The sequence below is a fragment of the Akebia trifoliata genome, chromosome 4, assembly GCF_017979445.1.
Source record: "Akebia trifoliata isolate Shusen 1 chromosome 4, ASM1797944v1, whole genome shotgun sequence".
NCBI lineage: Eukaryota > Viridiplantae > Streptophyta > Magnoliopsida > Ranunculales > Lardizabalaceae > Akebia > Akebia trifoliata.
The window spans coordinates 36746460-36774141 of record NC_141378.1 but is presented as its reverse complement, the minus strand read 5'-3'; the positions used below and the strand labels follow the sequence as shown (position 1 = coordinate 36774141).

The window sequence follows — 27682 nt, the reverse complement described above, 5'->3', positions numbered from 1 at the left end:
TATTTCTGGTACCCCTCTACCTCTTTAGTGTTCTACTAATTTTTCATTTCTCTTATTAATATTTCTTTTCATTGCTATGAGAAAATAGGGTGGCCTTAAGAGGCCCTAAACAAAGCCAAACATTTTTTCAATGTATATGTTAAAAGTTTCGGAAAGGGCTGATTTTCATAAAGATCATCCTAAAAAGAAAAAAATCAGTCCATTCCTAAACTTCTAACCCCATTAAAAGTGGTTTACAAAAATCAAATGGTCCACAATTCTTCAACTTGTAAATCAGCTCATTCCGAAACTTCTAATCCCTATTTTAAATTATGTTTGGCACAATGTTTGGCTCTCTTTAGGACTTCCAAACGTCTCCGAGAAAATATGACAGAAGATTTCATTTTAAATGTATATCTTCTGTTTTGCTTAGAGCATTCAATAAACTCCTAAGCATCCCTTTAACATATTTGATTGCGTTGTTCATCATCTTCACTATACTCAATACACAAATGATCACAAGTTATCACATTGGAATAAAATTATTCTCAAATCATAATCACAGCTAACCCCAAGGGTAGGCCTAGTGGCAAGCTGAGCCTTAATAAGCTCCTCAGGAAGGGTAGATCAAGTGTTTGAAACCCCATGAAGCAATGAATCCCTTGGGCCACCCTCCAGGGTTTGGTTGACCTCAACACAACCAGTTGCACGTAAGACTTTCTGAGGGGGCGATGCATGTGACCATGGGATTAGTCTCACCCAAAGAGTGGGGATACCCACAATAAGAAAATAAAAAATCCTAATTACAGCTGGTCATATCTTGAACTGATTACAATATAAACAGAGATTTAGGGCTCGGTTAAGCAATCAACGAATGCTGGAACATTGTCAAAAGAGAATTTGAAATAACATTGTTAAGAGATGATTTTGAACCAATAATTCACTAGACGGCACCTACCGTAGAGAACAAGGGTACTACACTCCCCATATAACTTATGTACACAAACCACCTCAGCAATCAATGTCAGCCCAGTTCACTCACTTTCATAATCTTCCTCATCACCAAAACTAAAAACAGAAGCATCTGCAGCAATAGCCTTAAACTCACTTACCTCCGGTTGTTCCAACTTGGGGACCTCGAGAGCCGACGCACCACCACCGCTCCCATCAGTTTTCAGCTCCTTAGAATTAGGGTTTTGTGCGAGTCCCTCATTTCTTAGAGAAACTTGTTCAGTCCCACGTGTTACAGATGCAATTTCTTCTGACGAGATACCAGTTTTGGGATCTCCAGCTGTGGTGGTACCTTGTCCTGCACTTGAAGCCGATCGACCTTGCCTGCTCTTTGAAGACCCACTTTCTTCTGTCTCACTGTCCGAGAACACGTCATCTTTATCGCTGGTTCCAGAGCCTTTATTTGGGTTGGGAGGTGGTGGACCCCCATCACGTGTGGCAGGATTGGTTTCAGAACTTTCATTCGGTTTCTTGCTGGTATCTTCAGTTGTGGGCCTTGTTGGAATGGTACCATCATAGTCTATCAGTACAACCTCGACTTGGAATCCTGGGGAAGGCAGTTTCCTCTGCAAGATACAATGCACATCACATCATTTAAAGAAACCAGAAGACAGGCACCAAGAACAGAAAGGCGGAATGAAGAAGCAAGAAACAGAAGAGTGTTATGGGGATATGTATGAATCTTGGCCATTGGATTTTGTGTTTACACAGTGAAGATCATGTGTTTTCTCATAAGTAAATGGATCTCAACCCTATATGTGTGTGTGTGTGTATTACTTTTGCTTTGGCGGGCCCCACGTACCATCCCACCCGGCAATATATATATGGGAACAGATCAAGGGACATGTGAAAAAACATATGTAAAAACAATGTAACATTAATAAATTTTCAAAATATGGGTTAGAAGTTTCGGATTGAGCTGATTTTTTGTGAGGATGATCTCTATGATGGGAAGATCATCTGGAAAAAAAATCACTCCAATCTGAAACTTCTAACCCCATTAAAAGTGATTTAGAAGGTGGACCATCGATTCTTTTCCAATAATTTGTAAATCACTTTTGATGGATTTAGAAGTTTCAGATTGAGCTGATTTTTTGTGAGGATGATCTTCTCATCATAGTGACCATCCTCGCAAAAAATCAGCTCAATCCAAAACCTCTAACCCATATTTTGAAAAACCATTGATTTTACATATGTCCCATGAACCGCCCCCCATATATATATATATATATATATATATATATATATATATATGGGTCAGGTTCAGCAGCCAACATTAGGGAGCCAACACAGAGCCAACATTTTGTCCTATGTGGCTGGAAAGTTTCGTACTGAGCTGATTTTTTGTGAGGATGATCTATATGATGAGGAGATCATCCTCACAAAAAATCAGCCCAATCTGAACCTTCTAACCCCATCAAAAGTGTTTTAGAATGTGGACTGTCTATTTTTTACCGACAATTTGTAAACCACTTTTGATTGACTTAGAAGTTTCAGATTGGGCTGATTTTTTGTGAGGATGATCTCTATGATGAGGAGGTCATCCTCACAAAAAATCAGCTCAATCCAAACTTTTAGGCCACAAAGGACAAAATTGGCTGACTAATGCTGGCTGCCGAACCTGACCCTACATGTGTGTGTGTGTGTTTTCTCATAAGCATCGGATCTCTACCCTATATATATATATCCGAGCCTTTTAGAGCACCCGACTAGTCCTTGGGGCACGGGAAATCCCCTCCCCACACATGCACCAGTTAATTTCTGGGATAAATCCCCGAGGGTCGCCCTAATGAGATTTGAACTTGAGACCTCCGCTTCTTGAAGGCATGGTCTTGGCCATCTCACCAATCCTTGGGGGTTCATTTTCTTTTTCCATAAATCACCACACATAACTTACTACTGTTTACCTTGTCGAATCCATCGAGATCGGAGGTGATCAAGATTTTTCTATTTTCCATCATTGTCGTGTTCAACCAACTGAAAAGAGAGACAAGACAATATAGCAGCATTCAGTAAAGGAAAGCATGATGACCATTATCTCCAAGAGAATTCCAAAATTATTAAACCAAAAACAGACCACATTCCTATAACTAACTAGGATCTTAGCAAGATAAAAATTGTTATCAGGTTATCATAATTCATCATTGAAGGGATTTATGGGATATTTTAAGGGTGTTGGTCTTTATTAGTAATTCACTAGCAGATTTGAGGGAAAATGATTAAAAAATTGAGGCCTCCTCACAAGTAGTGAGTTCTGCATTGGTAGAGTTGAAATTACGTATCACTCCTTTCAACTAAATCTGTCAACACAATTAGCGAAACTTCGGTCGATTTCTGTGTGAGTCAAGATGACATCCCAATAAATCTGGATGGATACAAGTAACATTTGATTTAAAAACTAAGCAAAATTAATACCAAAGAAAAGGAAAATCTACATACCAGTAGAAATCTCCTTGGCGATCATGAAAGTGGATTTTGAAGTCACCAGCTAACTCTGTCAGACCAGGTTCCCCAGGTAGAGCAAAGACCATGATCCCTTTCTTTGGTGCACTGAACCAAAAATCTTCTGGCTACAAAAAGTGAAAATGCAAACAACCCATTATGCAATCTAAAAGATAGCATTTGTTGCAAGTGGAATGTATCACAAAATATTCTCTTTAACTAAAACAGAGAAATGTTGCAGTCAGATTGAAATTATTATCAACATCGAAGTTTTATCCCAAAATTTTGGTATCCTCCAACTATATCTAAACTCATGTCTACCCATCAATTCATGTGTGTTCATATCTGCTCTCATTATCTCAATCCACATTATTTATGATCTTCCTCTTGCTCTTTTAGAACCTTCAACTTAAGCATTCTTTCTTATTGGAGTTGCAATTGGCCTGTTGTACATGACCAAACCATCACAAACAACTTTCCGCTAGTTTATTATGGCTACTCCAACACTTACAAAAAAAATTTACCTGGATATCCATTTTTCATGAATGCATTCATTTCTAATTCTATTTTGTAAGTTTTTCAGCTCAATCTATAAACACGCTCAAACAAAATACTTTTCAGCAATCAAATAATTTGCAGCTTCTGATGTTGCAAAGGGATAATTTAGATGATTAGTTCTTTCATCTCCTTTACTTATCGAATCAAACAGATGCTTCTATTGGCCATTCCAGACAATGGATACACCTACTTGTCAAGAAGGTCGAAGAAGAGATGATTCAGTACATCCTTTAGCCAATACCCTATCCATTTTTCAGTAAAGCCAAGTTACACAAAATGCACCGAAGGGCGAGGCTCATTGTAAATGCCCAGGGATGCAAGAAATAAATGTTGACAAACAATTTACCCCTAAAGACCGATTTGATAGGAAAGGTGCAACTATGAATATAAGAGGGTCACAGGTTGAGTTGGGGGCACGATACGGAGCATTTGACACCCAGGAGAGGAGGTGGATAACACAACACTCAATACTCCCCTTCACCCAAAGGGTGAAAAATTCCCTCAAGGAGACTCGAACCCATGACCTATATGAACCTAGCGCTCTGATACCATCTTGACAAACCATTTACCCCAAAAGACCAATCTAATGGGGAAGGCATAACTATGAATATAAGAAGGTCACGGGTCAAACTGGGGCATGATACTTAAGCACGTGACAACCGGGAGTGGAAGCGGATAACACAACACTCAACAATAAATGTAAAAAATAACTGAGGCGTACTGTCATTTAAGTTTTAGCTGAACAAGGAAAAGAAACCCTTTATGTCCCTATGGTTAATCATGTAAATTCAATAGCCCTATGAATTTTGGAAATGACTTTACATGAAATGAAAGTAAGCTGGACATTTTTTTTTTTTTCTTGATAAGTAAGCTGGACATGACTTTTAGCTGGACCAAGGCACTGGAAATAATATTGAAGAGAAGATAATCGTGCCAGGAATCTTTGTTCACACCATTGGTATCCTAGTGAAGTACCTTACTGTGTAAACCAGGAAAAGAAATGATCCAATCATCAGGATTGATCCCCAATAATGGATCAGATCACACCAATCTCGATCATTTTTGTCAAAGGCAAGGATCTATTGACAAAAAGATAATCATAAAAGGAATTTGCATTCCTAACATTTGAATCATATGCAAGAAGGCAAGAAAAAATATAAAGTCTCCTTGCATTGCATGACTATCACAGTGTTATTTCCTCCTAAATCAGCATGTTTTCCTGGCTACACCTACATAAGTAGTTGGGAATTGAACCTTTTTAGTGGTATAACATTACTTCTCCTACCACCATTTTTCAGGCCATTCAAAAACAATGAGACAAGATTTACAGAGATTATAAGTTGCTTCGTTTGCCATGACTATTGAATGGACGTATGTTAAGGACTTCAGAAATGTTAGGATTGTTCCATAAAGGGGTTGTAAGCCAGTTGTAGAGAATCAAACTTGTGCAAAAAAGCCAGTAAAAAGACGGGCCCCATCCAAGGTTAGAAACTAAATTTCAATTTAAGCTCGTTGACCATATGACACTCTCCAACAGCTGGAGAGGTATTTTGAGAGGAGTGAGTAAGCCTGCTTACATCTGATTAGGACTGTGACTTATGTGAAGTAAAAGCTACCGTGCATTGTTTTGCTGCTTGTTTTTTCTAGGTCTTCTAACTGTAGGAGATTCTCCAGACACCACTAGTGGATTTCAAGATGTAAGTTCCACAACGATGTCTGAACCATGAGCTAACATACCAGATCTTCTAAGCATGCGTGTTACTAACTGAAATAACCCTTATTTATTAATTTTCTGAAGGAAACAATTCAGTATAAGATCAAGTTCACATACAAAATATTTTGTATGCCATCCAAACAGAGTCTATGCTTGATCTATAAGTAGAACCTTCTTTCAGAAAATCTTTCTTAGGTTTTTTCTACCACAAAGTATTTACATTTCAAATTTCATGATATTAATCACCTACTGTTAAGACTTATGTGAAAAGTGAAAGTGGTACATGATCATTTTGATGCATTTTTTGCTGGGTCTTCTAATTTAAGGAGATTCTCTGGGGTCTAGAAACCAATAGTGGATACCAAATTGTGAGTTCCATAACTGTGGGACGCAAATCAAGTCAACAGTCACAAGCTCCAATGGCTATTTTGTAATTAATTGGGTTTTTCACTTATTTGATCCCAGATTTAATTTTTTTTTCACTTTTAATTTTATCGGATTTAGTTTTAAATTAGATAAATTTATTAAATTCTATTCTTGAGTTGCATTTTTGGCTATGTTAGGAGTCCAATTTGAGTCTTAGGAGTCCAATTTGAGTCTGAGTACCATTTACGTTACTTTTCTTTAGGCCTTATTTCCAAGAGTCAAAACTTATCTTAAAAAGTCGATTTTTGTGTTTATTCACTTATATATCCAATGAGCCCAAGATTTTGCGAATCCGATTTGTTTTGAGAAAGTTAAGGCCAAAATATTGGTGGCGTGTATCAATTTGTTATGGGATTTATATCCTATGGTCAAAACGTCAAAGTTTAAGTCATGTTAGGATCAGGGTTAGAGTTTACAATGTGAGAGCCTATATGTGTGTGTGTGTGTGTAGATATATATATTTCCCTCAGTTTTTATTGAATAAAATTTACAGCTTCTCTTTGAGAAATTCTTTAGTCATTGGATTTGGTTTGATGCCAAGAATCGTAGGAGTGATTCCTATTGGAATTAACATCCAACCAATTGGATATTAATTATGACTGATCGGCTATATAATACCAATCGATCGAAAATGAATTTTGATTCAATCGACCAATATTTTCTTAGTCAATTTTTTCTGTTTTATTTAAGTTACCTTTGGGCCCACATAAGTTGTAATTAGGGTTTCTACTTTCTAGCCATTCAATATAAATGTAATGTGATAGAAGGTTGAGTCAATTAAGTTTCCTTTTTCATCATCTTCTTCCCTCTTTCATCTTCTTCACAAGATTCTTTTTCTCTTCTTTACATCATCTTCTACAGGTTGCAACCTAAGAATTCAACAATTCCAAGATCATTTTCTATCTTCTAATTCCTTCTTCTTCACCTAATTAACTTTCTCCCACTTTTCTAAAGTAGAACAAACCAAATATCGATAAAACCTAGGTTGTCCTACATCAACAACGGTGTCTGAACCATGAGCTGATGTACCCAATCTCCGAAACATGTTACTAACTGAGATTACACTGGTTTATTAATTTTCTAAAGGAAACAATTCAGTATAAGATCAAGTTCACACACAAAATATTTTGTGTACCACATCCAAACAGAGTCTATGCTCAGTCTATAACATGGTAGAAGAACCTTCTTTCGTAAAATAATTTTTAGTTTTTATTAAAGGTATTTATATTTCGAATTTCATGGTATTAAAATCATATGTTAAGACTTATGCAAAGTGAAAGTGGTACATGGATAGTTTTGGTGCCTTTTTTTTTTGGCTAGGTCTTCTAATAATAGGAGATTCTATAAACATCACTAATGGATTTCAAATTGTAAGTTCCACAACAGTGTTTGAACTGTGATTTGTCGTATCCAAACTCCGAAACATAGCATGTTACAAATTGAAATCACACTTATCTTTTAATTTTCAAAAGTAAACAATTCAATATAAGATCAAGTTCAAATATAAAAAAGTGTGCTACCCAAAAACAGAGTTTATCTCGATCTATAACTTGGTAAAACTTCTTTCAGAACATCATTTTTAGTATTTTTCAAAACGTATTTCCATTTTGAATTTCATGATACTATTTTTTTTATTTTCCTTCAAATGAAATTTCTTTATCTACCCAGAAACAAAGTCTACAAAAATTAATAGAAATTTTGCAAATTTTATAAAATCATTTTAGTAGGACTTTGTCAACTATGCATGGTATTTGTTCATAACTAGGAATCTATAATGATAAAATAATTTAATTTACAAAATTGAAAAAATAAATAAAAGCTTGATTAGAAGAGTGAGGATAGATTGAAAAGTATTTTTAACACTAAATGACACACACCATAGGCCACATAGAGAGGAGGCAAGGGCCGATTTTTGGTCAGGATGATCTAACCATGGTGATCGTCCTCACAAAAAACCAGTCCATGAAATTAAATATGGCGTTCAATTTAATGTTGAAACGGAGTGGTCCATATTTTTATTTTTTTTTAAATAGTAATCCATTTACGCTAAGGCTAAACATGTCGGAATTGGCTAAGGTTTAGTAAAATGATTTCCTTGATGGGAAAATAGTCCACACCAAAACTCATCCCTCGAATCATCTCCATGTGGGCCCTTGAGAGTGTCATTTAGTGTCAAAACATGTCATCTTATTGGCATTCAAGAAAAAAAACTTGGTGGGTTAGATGCATGCATATAGGATGTACAATAAGGATTTAGCTTTTATTTTTATTTTTTATAGGTGTAAGTTAAAATATTAGGATTCATTTAGCTGACCCCAAATTTTTGGGAGAAGGCTTTGAGGATGATGGAGGATGAAGTGATAATAGTAATATTTTTATTAATTACAAAATAAAAATAAAAAATAAATCCTTGTAGTTATTTGTTCCTTAATGCACTTAAAAAGTAATACTATTATGATTATTTTCATATATAGAAATAGTTACATATTTTTGGTTGCCAGTGCCTTTGATACCTTGCCCAGTGTATAATACAATGCTATGGATATTATTCACTCTCCATGATTGTTTATTATAGTTTTATGATTAGCAAACTGTTTAAAATTGCTTATTACAGTTTGAAGGCATATGAGTGTACTGTCATGCCTGTTGTGTCACTTCTACAGTTTTGACAAAAAAATTCCCACCATTTCCACACTATTTTCATCATTTCAGTCAAAATGCATTATTTCCACACATGAAAACATTCAGAAAATTTTTATTTACCAAAAAGTCGAAATATATTTTAACAGAAATTTAATAACTTCTGCATTAAAAGAATGGTGAATCTATTCTTAACATTTGCTTCCAAGCATCTGCAGTATTACTGCATTCATGAACTAACATATTGCAAGGCTGAATAAATAAATATAATGATTCTCTTTTCCAACCAAAGGTCCCTTGGGAGTAAGGACAACATTTAATATCATGTAACTGAAGATGATGTGCACTAATATAATATTAAGATTAACATGGTAATAACTGCAAAATGTTAATCCACACAGAACTGTAATTTGCGCAAAATGATAGCATTATCCTAGGATTTGACCATCATTGGTAAGCCATGATACAACTCTAAGTCCCAAAAAAGTGATCGAGGGTGCGTCCAGATAACGGTATTTGAGAGGGAAGGCGAGAAAAAAAATGATGATAATCTGAATGAAAGCATAAATTGGAAATTGAAAAAATCCAAAACTAGAAGAATCTCAATGGAACCAAAATGATTAATTTGACAATCCTAAATGTGTGTGTGTGTGTGTGTGTATTTTAAGTTGGCAGATCTACCATTAGATCCTTAGTTCTTGGGTGCTTTTTTGTAGTGAAGAGAACTCCTGAAAATAAAAAAACAAAATAAAAGGACCAAACAACATGAGTTAGTGAAGTGTAGGGAAAATAGCCTTCAAAGATAACATGGGACATAATAATGAAGCAAACTAGACTCAAATAATAAAAGAAATAAGAGTTGGCATCAAGCATATTTCTTCAAACTTAAACTTAACCAGTACACATGTGCTATCTTTCGAGTTTGATCACCAATTTTGTTGGATCCCTTTGAAACAAGAATACTCTGGACAAAATGGAGATTTGCAAACCCTTCTTCCACAAGTTCAAATCTATCTCCCAAGAGAGCATGTCCACTCCTTTAATATAACAAATATATATATATATATAGTCACATCATTATCTTGATGTTCTATACACTTAGTAAGACAAATTGATGGGGAAAACATGTATGGAAAATTTTGCCCCAATATCCTCTTCTACTTTCGCTACCCAAAAAAATGGCACTTTTGAAACATCTAACCATTCCAATCAGTGTTGAAATGGGCAGTCCATACTTGTTCAACTTGTAATTCAATTTTCGTTAGGCTAAGAATGTCATTATCGGCTGATATTTGATCAGAATGATCTGCATGTGAGGATGATATCCTCACCACAACTCAAGACTTGATTCATCCTCAAGCAGGCCCAAATATCAGACATCATGGGATCAAAAATTGAGGATATCTCATCCCCACGAAAGTGCACCTTCGCAAAGGTATTGTTATTGGTCTTCTAAGCAAATGCCCAAACCATCTCTTTATGATTTTCCCTTATTTTCTTTATTAACAGAGTTATTCCTAAACTTCCTCAAATATACCCATTTTCGACTAGTCTTTCCTAGGTATACCGCTCATCCATCTCAAAATCCTCATCTCTTTCATGCTCATTCTATGAAGAAAAAAAATCATTAGCCCCAAATTCAGCTCCATAAAAAATGATTTGTCTTTTTGTTACCTTGTAAAAAAAAAAATCCTTTAGTTTTATCAATGCAAATCAATCATACAACACTCAAAAATTCCTCCATGTTTATCCACGCAGCATTAATTCTAGGATGACAACCTAACCAATTTGTCCATCTTTATGTATAATTGAACCTAAATAACCAAATTAGTCCCTTAGCAATAGTACTTGTCCATCAATCAAAACTAGTAATCCATCCCTAAAAGTTTCCTAACTAAGGTTGCCCTTGCACACATTCTTCTGTTTTTCCTTTTATTGCTAGGCAAGCAAGATTAGTCATCAATATTTGGTAGGTGAAGGAGGGTTTTGAACTGATCATGGTATCAACACTCAGACATTAACCAATTTAGCAAGCTGGCACCTTCATTCTCACATATCTTCATCCTACTTATCTTAAACCTTTAGTTTCTTATGTATCCCGCCATAGTTATAGTTTTGAGCTTGCTTACTCTCCAGATTTATCTACCAATACTACAACATCTGCAAATAACAATACACCAAAGGACCCCTCCTTCAGCAAGAGTAGTTAATCAATTCATAAATGGCGTTCAAAAGAATGTGCTTAGTATAGATAACTAGAGTAAACCCATTGTAACCGAAAGCTCCCTCATCTTACCACTAGGTGCGCTAATGTTAGTTAAAAGCCCAACATACATACCCTGACGAACATCAGTATCTCTCTCAATAATCCCCTTCTTTCCTAATACACAACAAATTTATATTCTAGGCACTATCATATGCTTTTTTTTAAGTCAATGGAAACTCTGTAAATTCTTCTTCTTATCTTGAAACTTCTCCATTAATTTGCCAAGTTAGAAGATAGCCTTGATAGTTGATCTTCCTAGCATGAAATCAAATTGAATAAATAATAAAGTTGGTTTTTGTCTTAACCTTATATCTATCACTCTTCCCCACAATTTCATATTATCTCCATCAAGTATTTGACATCCATGTTGTACCATATAAATATAATGAAGATTAAGCAAAATAATCAATTACCTTCACATATTAGTATTTACATTTTATTAATTTAAAAATAAATTATAAACTATTTTATAATTTAATATATTAGAAGGTTATTTTTCTAATTTAAAATACTAATAGGGGGATTTTTGAATTTTCATCATACCCTTATCTCATTATAATAATAAGACTAAAAGGGCAATTTTGTAATTTCAAGTAATTAACTAACGTGGTTATGAATGTCGAGGGTTTGCAATTTTATTCATTTGACCAAAAAGACACTAATAATTAGTAAGTTTAAATGTAATCTCGAGGCCTTTTTGGAAGAAAATTTTTATACTAACAACCCTAATCATATAAATATGCCAGAAGATCAAAACAATAAATGTTTCAAGGCAATGAAAGTGAGATTCCTAGCACCACGAACCAAACACAACAAAATAGGCAAGTTCCCAGTAGACAAACATTGACAAGAGCATGGACGATAATTAAGAATTGGAAGGGAAAAAATAAAGGCAGGTAGACAGGATCCCATGGGCATAGCCTACCATTATGATTAGATATGGTAATGGAGGGCCTAATCCAATAAGGGCATCTGTGAAGTCGAAATCCTCTAAGCATGCACCTGCATACGATATGCAATGTCAGTGGTCAGTGAAGACCAGAATATTATGAATTGTGGAAGATGAATAATCAAAGGTATACCTACGCCCGGGCTGATTTTCACCGTTGAAGTATGTTAAGACGCGCTCAAAATATTTGACATACCTCTAAAAGCAGAAACATAAAATACTTGTCATATATATGTGAAAGATATTCATCCCTTCAAAAGACATCATTACTTCAAAGCAGAAATAGACTGACAATCTGACTTGGAAGAACTAGACCCTTCCCATCCAAACATCTTTTCTGGTTGTAGTAGTCAATGGACTCCTCAGCCGTTGGGAAGAACTGCACAAAGATGAAAACAAAGTATCATTTTAGTCACAAAATAAATCAATAATAGAACCAATGAAGTGATGACATAAAAGATCACTTCCCATTAAAATATATTTCAGAAAACTACATGTTGTGAAGCGAAAAGACCCAAAATGGCTTAACCTTAAATTTTTTATTGGACAATTAGTCACAAAGCTCACCTTCAGGAATAGAAGAAGGCTAGAAATCATTAACCCAGTCCTCGCCATGCCAGCTTTACAGTGAACAACCACCACATTTTCAATGTCCTCCTTCAACCACGAGTATGCACTTTGGCAAAATAATGTTATGAGTTGAATTGGGGGGCAATTATGGTCATCAAATGGGAAACAAGCAACCTGGAAAGGAAGCAGACACATCAACTATTGAAGAACGCTGCTGGACAACAGAGTAAAGCAACTTTCTTCCACTAATTTTGATCAGGATTTAATAGAATAATTTGGCACATAAAAAGGATATTCTGAAGGAAAGTTCAATTGAATGGGTCGATTATCATCGACTAATGGCTACAAATCCTTGTTCACTAAATAAGTTCTGACGGTTTCATTGTTTATAGTTACTTCAAGATAGGGTACATTAAAAGAGCCAGCCTAGGTTGGTGAAGTATCCTAGTGTTGATACCACAACTTAGGCTGAAAATCCACCTTCACCAACTAACTAATAACCCACTGGACTACCAAATGAGTTACGTCAAGGTATTGGAAAGTGATAAGGAGACAGCAAGTGATGATCCAATAGGACTGGCACAAGCCCAGATCAGCAATAGTGACAAGACTTGGTCCATTTCTTTTTTATCATTGTCATGGAAGCCTGATCCAAAGATTTGAGCCAGCTCATTACTGCTGCTTCTTTTTCCGTTAACGAAAATATTTTATTTGAAATAACAAGAAAGTAAAAAAGGAGAGGGAGAGGCGGTCCCCAAAAGAAAACATGTTTCATAAAGAAATATCTAAACCAGCCAACGAGAAACAATTGGCTTGGGGAACTCTCAAGAGCCCCAATTACTTAGCACTGATAAAGTCAAATATTTTTACTATTGAAATACAAATGAAAATGTCGAAATCCTCCCACAGTCTTACCTATAATTAACCAAAAATAAATAAATAATTGCATAGCTCCATAAAATGCAAATAAATTAGTATCTAAAACACTAATTTTAGCCCGTTGACTATCTTTATAGGCTGCCAACATCAGGGGAGAAAAAAGAAAATACATTTTTCTCCCAAGCAAGTGGAAATTGTTGAAATATTTCCTATCTACCATAACAAGCAACTGAGCTGTAAGGATGTGATATTGAAAATATGAGTAGAATAAAATGGATAAACAACAAACAGCAGACCTTTCCCTCAAATAGTGATGCGTCATACAGCCTCTCTGAACAAAGATTGTATACTTTGTATTTTCCCTACATAGATAATGTAGATAAGCATTAAATTAATAAATAAATAAATGTAGGTAAGCATGTTACACAAGAAATAATCCATAAGCAAACTAACATGTCATAGATTTCCAGACGATACTATAAATAAAACACACCAAAATTTGCAATACCATGAGGCAGCTCCTAAATATGATACCTATTTCATACAAATGACAACATTTACAGGAATGAGAATATTTTCTGATGAGAGCAATTAACATGATACAGAAAAAACTAATAACCTATTACCACCAGCTAGAAGCAATCCATGCCATAAAAATAGTTATATAATTAGGTTGTCCATTGGAGAAAAATAAACAAAAAGGAATAGCTCACTTTGCATAAAATAGGAAAATACTCGCGGGGGGGGGGGGCAAAATATTATATGAATTCAATGAAGAAACCATGCATTGTTATCGTGGTAACCAAACGCAAATCTTTCTAAACCATAGATGTGTGAGCTCATGACGCATGTGGCCTTCTTCTAGGCATAGCCACCAAATTCTACGACTTACTAAAAAAGGTTACGATCATGAAATTTTTCCTTCACCAATTTAATAACAACTTTTTCAATAAGTCCCAACTTTTACAAACTTCACAATTAGAAAGGGAAAAACGAAAGATGACTAGTACGAAGAGATAACATTGATGAAGATGGTGGTGACTGGTGACCACCGCACAAGCATTGAATCCAACTAGAATTGGAAATGAGAAGTTTGTGATTGCACCCTTCATGCAGAATAAGAAAGAAATGACACCAGCTAAGGAAGAGGTGTCCCTCATGCATTTATGAGCTTGATGACATACTGCCACAGAAGAATGTAAAGGCCAAGTGGTGGAATTGGGTCAATCCCAATAGCCACAACATTGTCTCTGAATTTGCACCAACTAATTCACAACTTATTCACAATTAAATCCTATCTTAGCACAGACTAATTTGCATATTATTCACAATTGACCAATAAAATCAAAGCATGACCATTTTGGCCTTAGTTGTGTCCAGACAAATTCAGAATTCCAAGAAATAGTTCATCTCAAAGAATTGCACATCTACACATCGAATGCGATGAACAATCAGCCAATTCTCAAAAGAAAATTTATTTTCCTTGGCTGCTCTGAAGCATGGACGGAACATATATTGTCATTTCCATAACGATAACATTACTTCAATTTCAACAATGAGAAATCTGGCCAAGAGAGAATTATACAAAAGGGGATTTCCCAAATAATTACTGATATTTTAATTTATTCCAAATACACTACCAGTATTTTTCCTCTTTCCCATTTCATTACTAGCGGACAAAAATGCCCATTATACCTTATGGGAATTACTAATGTGCCATGAAAAAGTAACTAAAAAGTCTTTGTAACTACGAATGTTAATCAAAATACATGATGGATGATGTGACATACTGATCGAATTACGAATCATCCAATTTCCTTGAGATATGCATTAGCTCTTAATTTATTTTTTTTAATATTGGAAGACCGATGTGAACCGTAGATGTATTCAAAATCTAAGTCAATCTAACGGTTGACAAATCTCTCTCAACACTTATCAACATTATGAGACGGTTCGTACAAAATTTAAAAAAAAATCTGCATCCCTATCCTCTTCATCTTCTCTTCTTCTACTTATTGGCTTTTAATTTAAAAAAAATACATATATTGGAAGACCAATGTTAACTGTAGATGTATTCAAAATCTAAGTCGATCAAACGGTTGACAATTCTTTGTCAACACTTGTTTCAAGATCACTCTTGTCAACATTATGAGGCGGTTCTTACAAAATTTTAAAAAAAAAATTCCCATCCCTATCCTCTTCATCTTCTCTTCTTATTTGGTATGTAATCTTGATCATCCTTTTCTTCCAATCTTTATTGCACCGACTACCGAACAATCAAATTTTTTTTTTTTTTTTTTTGAGAGTAATCGGAGGTTTAGGCAGACCCCCTGACCAGAATAAATAGATAAAGGAAAAAAAATTACACTCTCACATAGGGGGTCCTAGAGGCATCCTCCCTTACAATGGAATTCATCTCAGACGGAAGATCAGAAGCGAAAATAATTCTAGTGTCTTGAGTAGTTAACAATGAAGCAAGTTTGTCCGCAAGCCTATTTGTTTCTCTAAAAGTAAATTTGAAGTGAATGTTACCATATGTAGAGCATAAGGCCCAAATTTGGTTAGCTAAGGGCTTGACTCTCCATGGGTATTGAAATTTCTTACTAAGGATTTGAATAGCTAGTAGTGAGTCAGCTTCCACTATGAGCGGTTGCAGTTCCAAAGCCTTTGCTAGTCGAACACCCTCCAAGATTGCTTTAAGTTCGTGCCAAAGGACTGATTTTCCTATAGAGCATTCTGCAAGAGCACTCACCACCTCTCCTTTAGCGTTGCGTATAACAACCCCTTGGCCACCAATGTCTCCTCTAAAAGAGCCGTCAGAATTTAGCTTCCAATGGCCAGCCTCCGGAGCCATCCATTTACAAACCTTGGCGGAAGGAGTATTAAGCTTCATTGAGATACCCCAATTATCTAAGAAGTCTCTATTGTGTTGTACATCCACATCCACAAGCCCTTGGTTGTCAAACCTGTCTTTGATGTCACATTCAATTGCTTTAAGCAGCAAAATGGGGTTTGAGAAGGCATTTTGGAAGATTCTTCTACACCTTTCTCTCCAAATATGGTATAGGTAAGCACAAAAGATAGTTTTCTTGATGGTATCAACGGACGATCGTCCTTTGAATTTGTCGCAAACCCATTGAATTTCTGAGTTCCAATCTCCGACTGATCTTCTATAATTCATCTTATGGAGAATTCTGCCCCAAAGCTCCTTGGCAAACCTACACCCCATGAATAGGTGGTCATCATTCTCCTCTGCTGCTCTACAAAAGTGGCAAATCGATTGGTTTATGATACCTCTTTGCATAAGCCTACTCTGAGTTTTAATGCCTCCACTCATAACCTGCCAAGCTATAAAGCAATGCCTTTGGATACCCTGGTTGTTCCATACAATTTGTGCCCAACCAGATGACTTCTCAACCCACTAATCTATTGAATGGAAAAAAGAAAGGTATCTACTCATTTTTCCTTTTCCTTTTCCTTTTCCTTTTCCTTTTCCTTTTCCTTTTCTTTTGCTTTTTTTTTATTGAAGTAAGCTCCTAATTTTGAACCATGTTAGCATGTGCCTTGCAAAAAATCATCATCGATGAGGATGTCAAACCCAAAACATATTATATTGCACTTTTATTGTCTGTTTCGACAACATATTATGAGAGAGATATGCCAACACAACTGGATAAAGGATGAGAGGGACGAATATGATAAAACATGGCGAAGAGCCTTGCTTGAAATGGCTAAACAATAGTTATCTAAAATCATTGACATACTTTTCTCCAAAAATTGTCAAATCCACTACTTAAGGAAAATTTTCAAATAATTACAAAGTTTTTCATTTATTCACAAAACATTACCAGTTTTGTCGTATTCCCAAAACATTATAACAAATGGTGTATTGGACCAAAATTCCCTTAAAAACATACTTCTGACTTGATGTGACAACATGATATGCGGTAATTTGACAGATGGATCATAATTTAAATAGTATGTCATATCACCCATCATACATTTCGATTAGCATGCAAAACTGCAGAGACTTTTTAGTTACTTTTTCATGGCACATCAGTAATTCTCATCAAGTATAACAGACTTTTGTCCAATAGTAATGAAATGGGAAAGATGGAAACCATAGGTCATGTATTTGGAATAAAGTAAAATAATAATAATTATTTGGGAAATTTCACAACAAAAATACCCCTTTAAATTCTTCAAATACTTTTCCCTAGAAAAATAGGACTAAAATACTCATCGCGAATTCTACATTCAAAGGTTCTTTTATCTCTTTCCTACCAAATCCACTAACATATTGCAAAGAGAGTAATAACCCAAAAAATTATCTCCTCAAAAAAGCCTTGATATGCCAACTTTGGAATAAAGACAACAAAGAACAAGTAAACACCCAATGAACATGGAACAAGGAGAGAAAATGAGACCATATCTCCCTATTAAAGTTTGAAAGAACAATGAATCAACAAATGATCCACCGATTCCCATTGCCCTTACAAAGGACACAATAATTGTCATAAAGAAACCTCTCATGATTAGATGGTCACAAGTCAAAATCTTATATAATAATGCAAACCATATGAAAAAAGACACCTTCGAGTGAACTCTAGGACCCCTAATTGAAACCACAAGCAAGATTATCAAAAGTGTTAGGCACACATGGGCGATGAGTGGGTTGGCTCGCATTTGGTTGGCTAGGCTTTTTTTTCTGAAAATGAACATACTTGATTTTATTATAGTTTTATATAATTTTATTGAAAAAAATAATGTTTTGGCATACTTTTATAACTGTGAATTCTTCTATCATACGACATTTTCTTTTTTCTTTTAAAATATTTTTTATACTTAAACTTTTGAAGATTAAATAGTAAATATTGAAATTGTGAATCTTGAAAAGAAATTGTAATCGATTTCTTTTTTAACTTTTGAGTGTTTGTTGTAACAAAAAGAAATGTTAAAGTTGGATTCACATGACGACAAATACAAGCAAAATATCGTGAAATACCATTACTTGTGCTTCAAATAAGCTCACAAAGTTGATTGTAAGAGAAAATAAACAAACAAAAGGAGTTTGGGTTGATTTGGATGGAGTTCAAGATTAAAAAAGAAATAAAAAATCCAAACAAAATCAGATATTTGAGGATTTTTTTTTATCTTGCAAAGGGGCTGGATAAATGTTTGTTTTTTATTTTTAGGCTTTATGTATCTAACCCCCAAAGAAGAGACCAAAAAAAGAGAAGAAAGTGACCAAGACATCCTTAATAGGGTATTTAGGTTCATTAAGATCGAGGCATCGCCTTTTAGAGCCTTTGCTTTTGTGATCGCCTAGGGTAGGCGAGGCGCCAAGCCCTTGCAATGCAACTTTTAACACCTAGGAAAGCGTTTTTCCCCTTTGATAGCATCGACTGCAAGGAACTTCATGGAGTTGGAAGCCAATAATGACAAATAGAATGATTTAATGGAGAGCGACTTTCTCGAGTACAAATTCATTCTCTTCAATCATCTTTTGATTGCACAATAGGAATGCAATATAGCTAAATGGCTATACCCTAAACCTCCCACTAAAATCTCTCCTAAAGGAAAAATCCCAATAAAATTTGTTCCATAACGGATAATGAAAGCTTTCACTGGAAGGATTTTTTTATGGAATGGAGAACAAATAGGGGAACTACAGAGAGATAAAGGAGACCCACCACCCTATTGATCCTCTCAGAACCTAGCTCTATGCATCTACCTGCCTTGAAAGAAATCCTCCTACAGAAATTTGATAGAATTTTAACAACTCCTTTCCAAACACTACAATTATAGGACTTCACCTCTCCAATCTCTCAACCAAAACTCACTTTAATATACTTTTTCTTGATGACTCTCCCCCATAGACTAGCACGATCCACCTCAAACTTCCAAAGCTATTTTCCTAGAAGTGCTGAATTCATATGCCTATACCTACCTAATCATCCATTTTTCTTAGCAGAACAAATCAATTGCCACTTAAAAAGATGAAACTTCTAATTATCGTCCTTATCATTCCATAGAAAATCTCTAATCAACTTTTTCATTTCTCGCTTCAACACTTCTAGGAATCAAAAACAGGAATTTATAGTAAATCAGAATGCTAGACAGTGTACTTTTGATGATTGTCGATTTACTCCCGTTTGAGAGAAACTTGGCTTTCCAGGATGCAATCCACTTCTCAATCCTTTGGACCATTGGATCCCACACACTTATGCTCTTAAACATTTTCCCGAGAGGAAGGCCGAAGTGGAAAGTTGGGGATTGATCCAACCCCAACACTTCACACTCACACTTCTTAAAATTGATTGACAATCCTGAGATCGCCCCAATGCAACAAAGCACACCCCAAAAGTATCTAAGTTGTTCCAATAACCCATCCATGAAAACATATCATCAACAAATTGAAGGTGAGAAAGTCTCATATTATCCTCCTTCACTGAGGAAAGATCGAAAAACAGAGAAAAGATTGTATTTTGTTCACTATCTTCACTAAAAATTATCAAAAAACTTCCAAATCATGATGGCTTGAGCAAGTTTTGACCTATAACAGGTATATTACATCATCTTCAGCAAATAAATTTAAAAGAATTTATTAGCTGAAAATGAACAGAATATCCTCAAGAACCTATAAAAAGAGAGTGAAACATCCATTCCCTTCCAAGCAACAGATTTGGGAAAAATATTCAAACACAATAATTTTTATTGAAGGCATGTTGGGAGATTTTTAATATAGTGACAAACCACGATATAGGCAACTATTAAATAGCACACACTCAAACAACCATCATGTAGCATCTATAAGTTACAGCTCTGATCTGAAAACTTTAGAACGAGATATTGCATTGTTATGTTGTCCAGACCGTGCCTGAAATAAGCAATGAGTGTAACATTACCTTGTGATGAGTTTCAAAAAACTTGATCACTTCTTCCATGTGGTTTCGATAAAAACCCTGCATACAATTTTTCAGATAAGTCTAAATAAAGATGATAACATTGAACTCACCTATTCAACTTTGACTATATTCAATCTTACCTCAACATATCCAAAAAAACCAGAGCTCATATCACCAGCAGGAAACCCCATGGCAATGATATTCTCAGTGATATATGTCATATCCAAATCAAATTCTCCTTCCTAATAGAGGGATTTAGAAATCATGGTTATATAATGATGCAAAAAGCAGTGAGGAATTTCTCATGAAAATTGAAAAATGAAGTAGAAGGAAAAATGCAGAGGCTGGTGGTATACTAGTAAATGGTACAGACATACTACAAGAGTAGCTCACACAACCACAACTTCATTGAAAATAAAAATACATATCGGCTTAGACCCATAGCTCAGTTGGTTGATTCATTGCAAAGCAACTTCGAGGTCGTGGGTTCAAGTCCAGCTTATAAATAAATAAATAAAAATACACTTGTGATTTTGTGAACTATGATACCCAACACTTCAACATGCCAAACATTTTAGTATCAACACATTTTATATGTATATTGGTACCAGAAAACTGCACGCCGCTAATATTTATGGTATATGTGGGTATAGCATATTGTAACAATTTTACATTAATGCCCTGCTTTGTAAGCCATTAATGCAAAGCTTTTGATGATTTACATTTTTGCGCTTGCTTGGGCAAGCCAAACTAGAAAAAATAGAAAATATTCAACGTAGTATACCAAATAGTGCCCAAAAAAATAAAATACATTAATGTGTTCCCACCACCGCATCTCCTCTCTCTCAAGTCTCAAAGCCCACCAACACCATAATCTCTCTGTTTAACAAATGTTGCTATATATTTATATATAGAAATTGTACAAAGAATTGTGAAACAGATTTTTTGACTAGTTCAAAACCGTCAAGCACACTTAATTGCAAATCGCTACAAACCTTAATGACCGTAAACATTTGCATTTTTGCACCAATTTATAGCATACCAAGCAAGAGCTAAAATCTTTGCAAATGTAGAAGTTTCATTACATTTCAATGTAAATACTTGTAATGACCTGAAAATCCTAAAATGTATCTCGAGGAAAGAATTTTAGATCCGTGCATTGATTTAAAAGTTATCAAATCCTCGAGTTTCGCGTTAGATATTTTACAATAGGTAAATGACACCTTAGAGACGTAATTTGAGGAAACCGATCATATCATTAGATTCGTGTCGAAAAATCACCCGAAATAGAGTATAAGTTTGTCCAATTCGGCATTTGGGAAAAATAATTCCCAAAATGACAAGTATGTCCCAACTTAAGTGATATAAATATCTAAATTCTGATTTTTCTTATTCTCCTCTCTAAACAAATCTCAACCATTTTCCTTCAATATTTGAAACTCAGATCTACGCCAAACGAGAACGATCCGAGCTTAGGCGCAAGAAGGAAAGTTGTTCCTCTCGCCGAGGGTTACGCGTGGACGCAAAGAAATCCGATTTTCGCCGGAAGAAAATTTTGGAGATTGGCCGGAGGCGATTTTAAAGTTCGTTCAACCGTTGAAAATAGCTTGATGTAGGTTGCCTTCCCTTCTACCTTCTAGTTATGCTATAATTTCATAGAAAATCCATATGATTGTTGATAAATCGATTATTTCATTAAGTTTATACATATTTGAACAATTTAAATCATGTTTGCATGTTTATTTATGATTGGTTTTAGTTCATTTGATGTAACATAAGTATTTTTATAGTTAGTATAATATTTGAATCGATTTTGGTTGAGTTTCAACGAAAAATGATGAAAAATCAGCAATTCGGAAAAGTATCCGAATGTTGAGTTTGGTTCTAATTTGTTTTGTGTTGCTTCCATATAGTATGTATATCCATTTCGTACATTTATTTCATTAAAAACAATTAAGTATTAATTTAAGTTCTTTAATAAATAAATAAATAGTTCGTTTTCAATTTCGACTTTGAAAAATCATTTTTTCAATACTTAGTTAAATTTTTATAGATTTTCAGCTTTTATGTCTTATAGTTTTATCTTTGTTTTCGAGTCTCTCGACCAACCAAAACCATCGAATGGAATTGGTTGATGCTTTATGGATTTCGAATTACTTTAAAAGTAAAATTACTTTAATAGATATGTAGGAAATTAGATGATAGATTGATCGATTTAATTGATGGATGGATAGAGAGAACGTATGTTCTCGACCGATTGATGGGACAGTGCCTCCAACTCTACGTAGTGGCCATGCCACGTAAAACATGATAGATAGATAGAGAGATGAGATAGTTGATGGATGGAAATGACAGATAACTGTCACTGGAAGGCACTACCAGACTTTGTTTGTATTTTCGATAAAAAAAAAAATGATATATTATATACAAAATAAATTATTTTGTTTACCAGTAAAGATTTGTAGAAAACCCATAAAGAGTGACGCGTTGCTGTGTGTCCGGAAGCGGCGAGTCAATCTAGGATAACACTAGATGTCATATGCTCTTCGGTAGTATGGGATACCTTAGAGCATATTACAGCTTATGAAATCCGGGAATTTCTCCTACTTATTTTCTGGGGAACGTTGTGTGTAAAGGCGGTCTCTGTGTAGTGTAGAGATAGGCGGGGTTCACATGCATTGCCTCTTGATAGGCTTCGACGCGAGGGGTCTCCTGGGCTAGTTAGTGATCACTTTTAGTCTGTAGTCGTCAAACGGTCGACCTCACCGTTAGTTGAACTCAGTATTGGGTTCTTGGTCAACGGCCAGTCTGAGCCGGATAAATGGTCATCCAACCGTGGTATGCTAGACCGGCCACAAAATCAGATTATAACGATGGGATTCCACATCGGAGGTTAAGTTTGGAATATCGTATTGCCATAGCCGAGGCGGTTATATCGGCGTGTTCCTCTGCTCTCTTATCGATTACACCGCCGTGTTCTTATTATGTATCTTTTCTTATTTTGTGATGTTTGATAGATGTTTTTATTTGAAAGATGCATAGGTTACTTTAAATGATAGAAATGATAGGTTGAAATTATTTAACTGTTTATTGAATATGCTTAGACATTTATCGTATGTTACATTATGAAAAACTTACATTATTTAACTGTTCAACTGATTACTCGTGCAAGTATGACTCGTTGTTAGAACGGCGTTCATCCTGCTGAGTAACATTCCCCTGTTACTCACCCTATCCTTCTCCTTTCAGATTATTCAACTTTTGAAGAACCGTTCTTTGAGGAGGTCCTCGAGGAGGATCAGATTGATGTCTTGCCGCCGCCATGTCTTTGAGGACTAGTAGAGGATCTTAGCGGTTTTTGGTTGTAGATAAGAAACAAGTTTAGAAATTTTTGTAACCTGATGAATTATGAGATTAAAGATCTTGACTTATATCAGTGTTTGTCGATTTCTTCTGTTTACTCTAGACTCTCGTATAGATGTTAGTTAAATGTTTATTCCGCTGCGTATATTTTCTTTTCATAAGTATTATTATTTATGAATGTTCTGTCAAATTGTGTGATTGATTACCTCACACCTCGAGATTCTGACTGATGAATCATAGGGATTCGTGTTGGGATTTCGGGGCGTGACAATACTAGAAAATGACAATGATCTTAAATAATAAAAAGAAAAACCATAGCATGGTGTCAATATATTAGATAGGATACACATCTGATCTCAGACCCGTGGCTCAGTCCACATATTGCATTGCAACTTTGAGGTTGTGAGTTCAAGTCCTACTTATCTACCAACCAATAAATAAAACAATAGGATACGCATCCATCTACACTTCTTGGATTTCAGGAAATAAAGTCGTATACCAGTTTCCCATACAAACGTCCATACCCACATCCTTATCTAGGTATGTTAGCATGGGATAAAATATCATGTTAAGGGGAGTATCCAATGCTAATCACTGTGTTTTATGTTGCACTTGCCTATAAAAAACACTGTATTTTATGTAAATCAAATAGGGACTCGACTAATCATATTTTAGGGACTTGGCTAATCATATTTTAGGGACTTGTCTAATTTTATTTTCATCCATTGCTCCCTTTCAAGAGAGGTGTGGGGTTCACTTTCTATCAGTTATTCCATAACTCTTGGTGTTTCCACCCTCATTATTAGATCTCTTTCAAAATTGTCGTTTCAAAACAAATTCTGATTTTAAAAAAAAAAAATTCATATGGTTTTTAACCTCATTCGCCATTTGTTGGGGCATCTGGTTGGAGCAGAACAGTAGAATTTTTTTAATGGAAGGGGCATCCTATGCATGAAGTTCTTATACCCATAGTGGGGTTGTCTTCTCATGGAATAGGATCACCAAAGAATTTAGAGGAATGTTCTTTGAAGACTTGTTATCTTTTTCGTTCTTCTTCAAGTACCATTACTTGAACCCTCAACCTAGGTGTAGAAGTCAAACAAAGCTTCTTTTCATCAGGGCAGGAAAGTATTGGTGAGACTTGTTATCTATGTGGGATATACTCTATGATTCTTGAGGGATTTATTTTCCTTTGTTTAATTTTGTGTCTTTGTTGTGTTTTTGGGTGGCGATCTTGGCCACATCTCTTTCATTTATTTTTGGGTAAATTACACTTTGACCCCCTATAGTTTGGCATAATTCCATCTTGATCCCTAATGTTTTGATAATTATGCTTACCTCCCCTCTCACTAACGTGGTTATTCAGATGTTATTTTACAATTTAACCCTATTATTTTATTTTATTTTTTATTTAAAAAAATAAGTTTTAAAACAAAAATTAAAATGCATTTATTGAACCCATTTTTTCATAGGCATATTTTTATTTATAAAAAGGAATAACATTTTAAAAAGGGCAAAATGGTCTTTATAAAAGGACCCTAACAGTTAGGTTGACGGAATTTTGATGGAAGGGAGGTAAGTGAACCCCTTCGATAACTATAAGGGAGGTAAGTGCAATTATCAAAACATTAGGGGGCCAAAATGGAATTACGCCAAACTACAGGGGGTCAAAGTGTAATTTTCCCTTTATTGTTAATAAATTTATATTTCTCAAATATATATAATTAGAGATCATTTTTATAGAAGATCATAGGAACAACAGAAGAAATTACTCTATGTGTTAGTATGCGCGTCAAGGTATGTTTGTGTGTAGATACATATCTAACCCAGAAACCTAAAAAGTGTCATGCTTTTATTACATAGGAAGGAAGTAGCAATTGTGGACAATCTGACATGGTAATATAAGATCATAATGTAATTTTAGTTCACATAAAGAGTTTGTTCTTTATTAGATACAATGGTAATGCATCACGACAATGACCAAAGTGTTCACCTAAATGAAACTAAACATGGAAAGAAATACGTATTCATCATTTTTATATAATAAGGGAAAATGTAAATAAAAGTAATAACATTTGCAACATACCTGGTATCTTCGTTTGTTTTGAGAGACCATATGCCGAGCCTTGACCTGCACAGCCTTCACGGCACTTCTAGATGAGTCAACTAAACCTTTTGTTAAAGATCCAAAAACACCACCAGTTTGTGCAGTTGAAGAGGTTCCCTCAACACTCTCATCTGCAACAGGAGATTTTGGAGACAGTCGTAAACCTAGCCCACTAGTAAAACGAGCAAATGTTGACTTCCCAGCATTTCCAGTCTGTGATTCCTCTTGTGTTGTTGCCAAGGGCTGCGGAATTTTGAGACTTCTTGCCCAGGAAGATATGCCAGGCATTGATAATATAGATGGGGTATCACGTGCTGTGCTGTCTGGTCCAGAAGCAGCAAGAGGTTGAACATCGGAAGCTTTATTAGGAGGTGAAGATGATGAATCCGTTGGTTCTGAATCCATTTTCCACCCAAACCCCAAATGTCTCCACACTAATCACAACTTGAGATTCAATAAACTGCAAAATACATAATTCAAAAACATTAAACCAAAAAAGGCAAGATGTTAGAAAACATGGTTAGCTATCTTTAATTTGGATGGAGGTTTCATCATGTAATCTCAAAATGCTATTCTAGAATCACAATAAAACTTGCATGCAAAATTTTATGAAAAACAAATCCAGGCCAAGCTTAAATCACCGTAGATGTCCAAACTATAAGACCAGCTTAAGTAGGCAAGCTGGCTTCACTCGCTTACAGATGCATTGTATCCTAAAGCTACCATACTTGTAGATTCTTGATACAAAAATTGATTACTCAACCAAATAGAAGCACACCACAAATATCCATCGATCGATATAATTGTTAAATTCAGAATATTCAAAATCAAATGAATTTAAAAAGCCAAACATTATTACCAATTTACCATCGAATCCTTATCTCAACTATTTGTCAGCTAAACAGATCGTGTTTGGACATTCAATTTTATCCAAACCCATTTTGTCTATTGTATGCCATTAGGGTATTTCTCACTACCCCAATCTACATCCTTTTTGTTCCCCGCCCACCACACTACCCTCCTTTCTAAAGCCTTCAACGTGCAATATTGCACTCACTCATGTCCTTCGTTGCACATAATCAAATCATCTAAATCGAATTCTAGGTCCTAGGTTCCCTTTTCTAATTGTTCCTATTATTGCCACTACTACTTATCTGTGTCCTCATATCAGCTACATTCAACCTGCAATATCACAACCCACTTAAGTTCTAAAACACTAGTAAGCTGAAATGTTCAAACCCATGTTTTTGCATCTGAATTACTTTACATCCCACCAATTTCTAACGTGCTCCATCTGTAGAACTTCTTCAACCCCATTCAATCTACATGAACAGTTCTCCAACAAACGATTCTCCATTTGATCATTACGAATCTAATTATAATATCCATGCATATAAAAAAAATTGGAATCTATGACAAATGTGAGAAAAGACCAAAACAATTGGGGGCGATCTTGAGGAACACCAACAAGATCAATAAGAAATGGCGAGATCTAACACAGAAGCTTAAACTCGAAACAATTCAATCTACAAATTAAATTGAAACCAAATGATGACGAATTGAAGTTTTAAGCATAAAAAATTTCTGATAGAGCAGCCTTAGATCTGCAAAAGAAGAATCTGTTCTTACCGAGATAGAAGAAAACCTCTCTCCTTCTCTCTATCTCTCTCTCTCTCTCTCTCTGGTTATGAATCGAGATTGAAATATGTAGGATCTCCTATGAAATCTTTAGAACTGTTAGCGTTTCAGAGAAATTCGAGTTGAGATTTGTGAGAGAATTTCATCTCTGTGGTGCCGCACAAGGTTTTCTGCGAACACTTGCCACTTCATAAGATAGCGCCATTTACATTTTCTCATCGGTCAACGATCA

The 27682-nt window shown here is 35.2% G+C and overlaps 1 protein-coding gene and 1 long non-coding RNA gene across 2 annotated transcripts; one reads left to right on the top strand and one right to left on the bottom strand.

The window, feature by feature from the left end:
• Positions 1–878: 878 nt before the first annotated feature.
• On the bottom strand, positions 879–27682 carry LOC147404832 (phosphatidylinositol 3,4,5-trisphosphate 3-phosphatase and protein-tyrosine-phosphatase PTEN2A-like). Its single transcript, XM_086440924.1, has 13 exons — positions 27442–27682; positions 25792–26272; positions 20483–20584; positions 20343–20399; positions 13731–13796; positions 12553–12729; positions 12278–12364; positions 12119–12183; positions 11962–12038; positions 9452–9498; positions 3430–3560; positions 2898–2967; positions 879–1556 (listed from the first exon to the last, which is right to left on the bottom strand). Exons 2-13 carry the CDS (start codon positions 26215–26217, stop codon positions 1014–1016), a joined length of 1848 nt encoding a protein of 615 aa, XP_086297050.1. The 5' UTR covers positions 26218–26272; positions 27442–27682; the 3' UTR covers positions 879–1013.
• LOC147404833 (uncharacterized) lies at positions 21445–23969 on the top strand. Its single transcript, XR_015177960.1, has 3 exons — positions 21445–21554; positions 21787–21954; positions 23592–23969. It is a non-coding gene; the product is annotated as an uncharacterized LOC147404833 (long non-coding RNA).

Bases quoted from the DNA above. Each gene is read 5' to 3' on its own strand.
- LOC147404832 (XM_086440924.1), bottom strand. From the start codon at position 26,217: ATGGATTCAGAACCAACGGATTCATCATCTTCACCTCCTAATAAAGCT. The intron at 13,797-20,342 runs GTAATGTTACAC...TTATCTATGTAG, and splicing joins TTTTTGAAACTCATCACAAG to GGAAAATACAAAGTATACAA. The intron at 12,039-12,118 runs GTATACCTTTGA...TATCGTATGCAG, and splicing joins GAAAATCAGCCCGGGCGTAG to GTGCATGCTTAGAGGATTTC.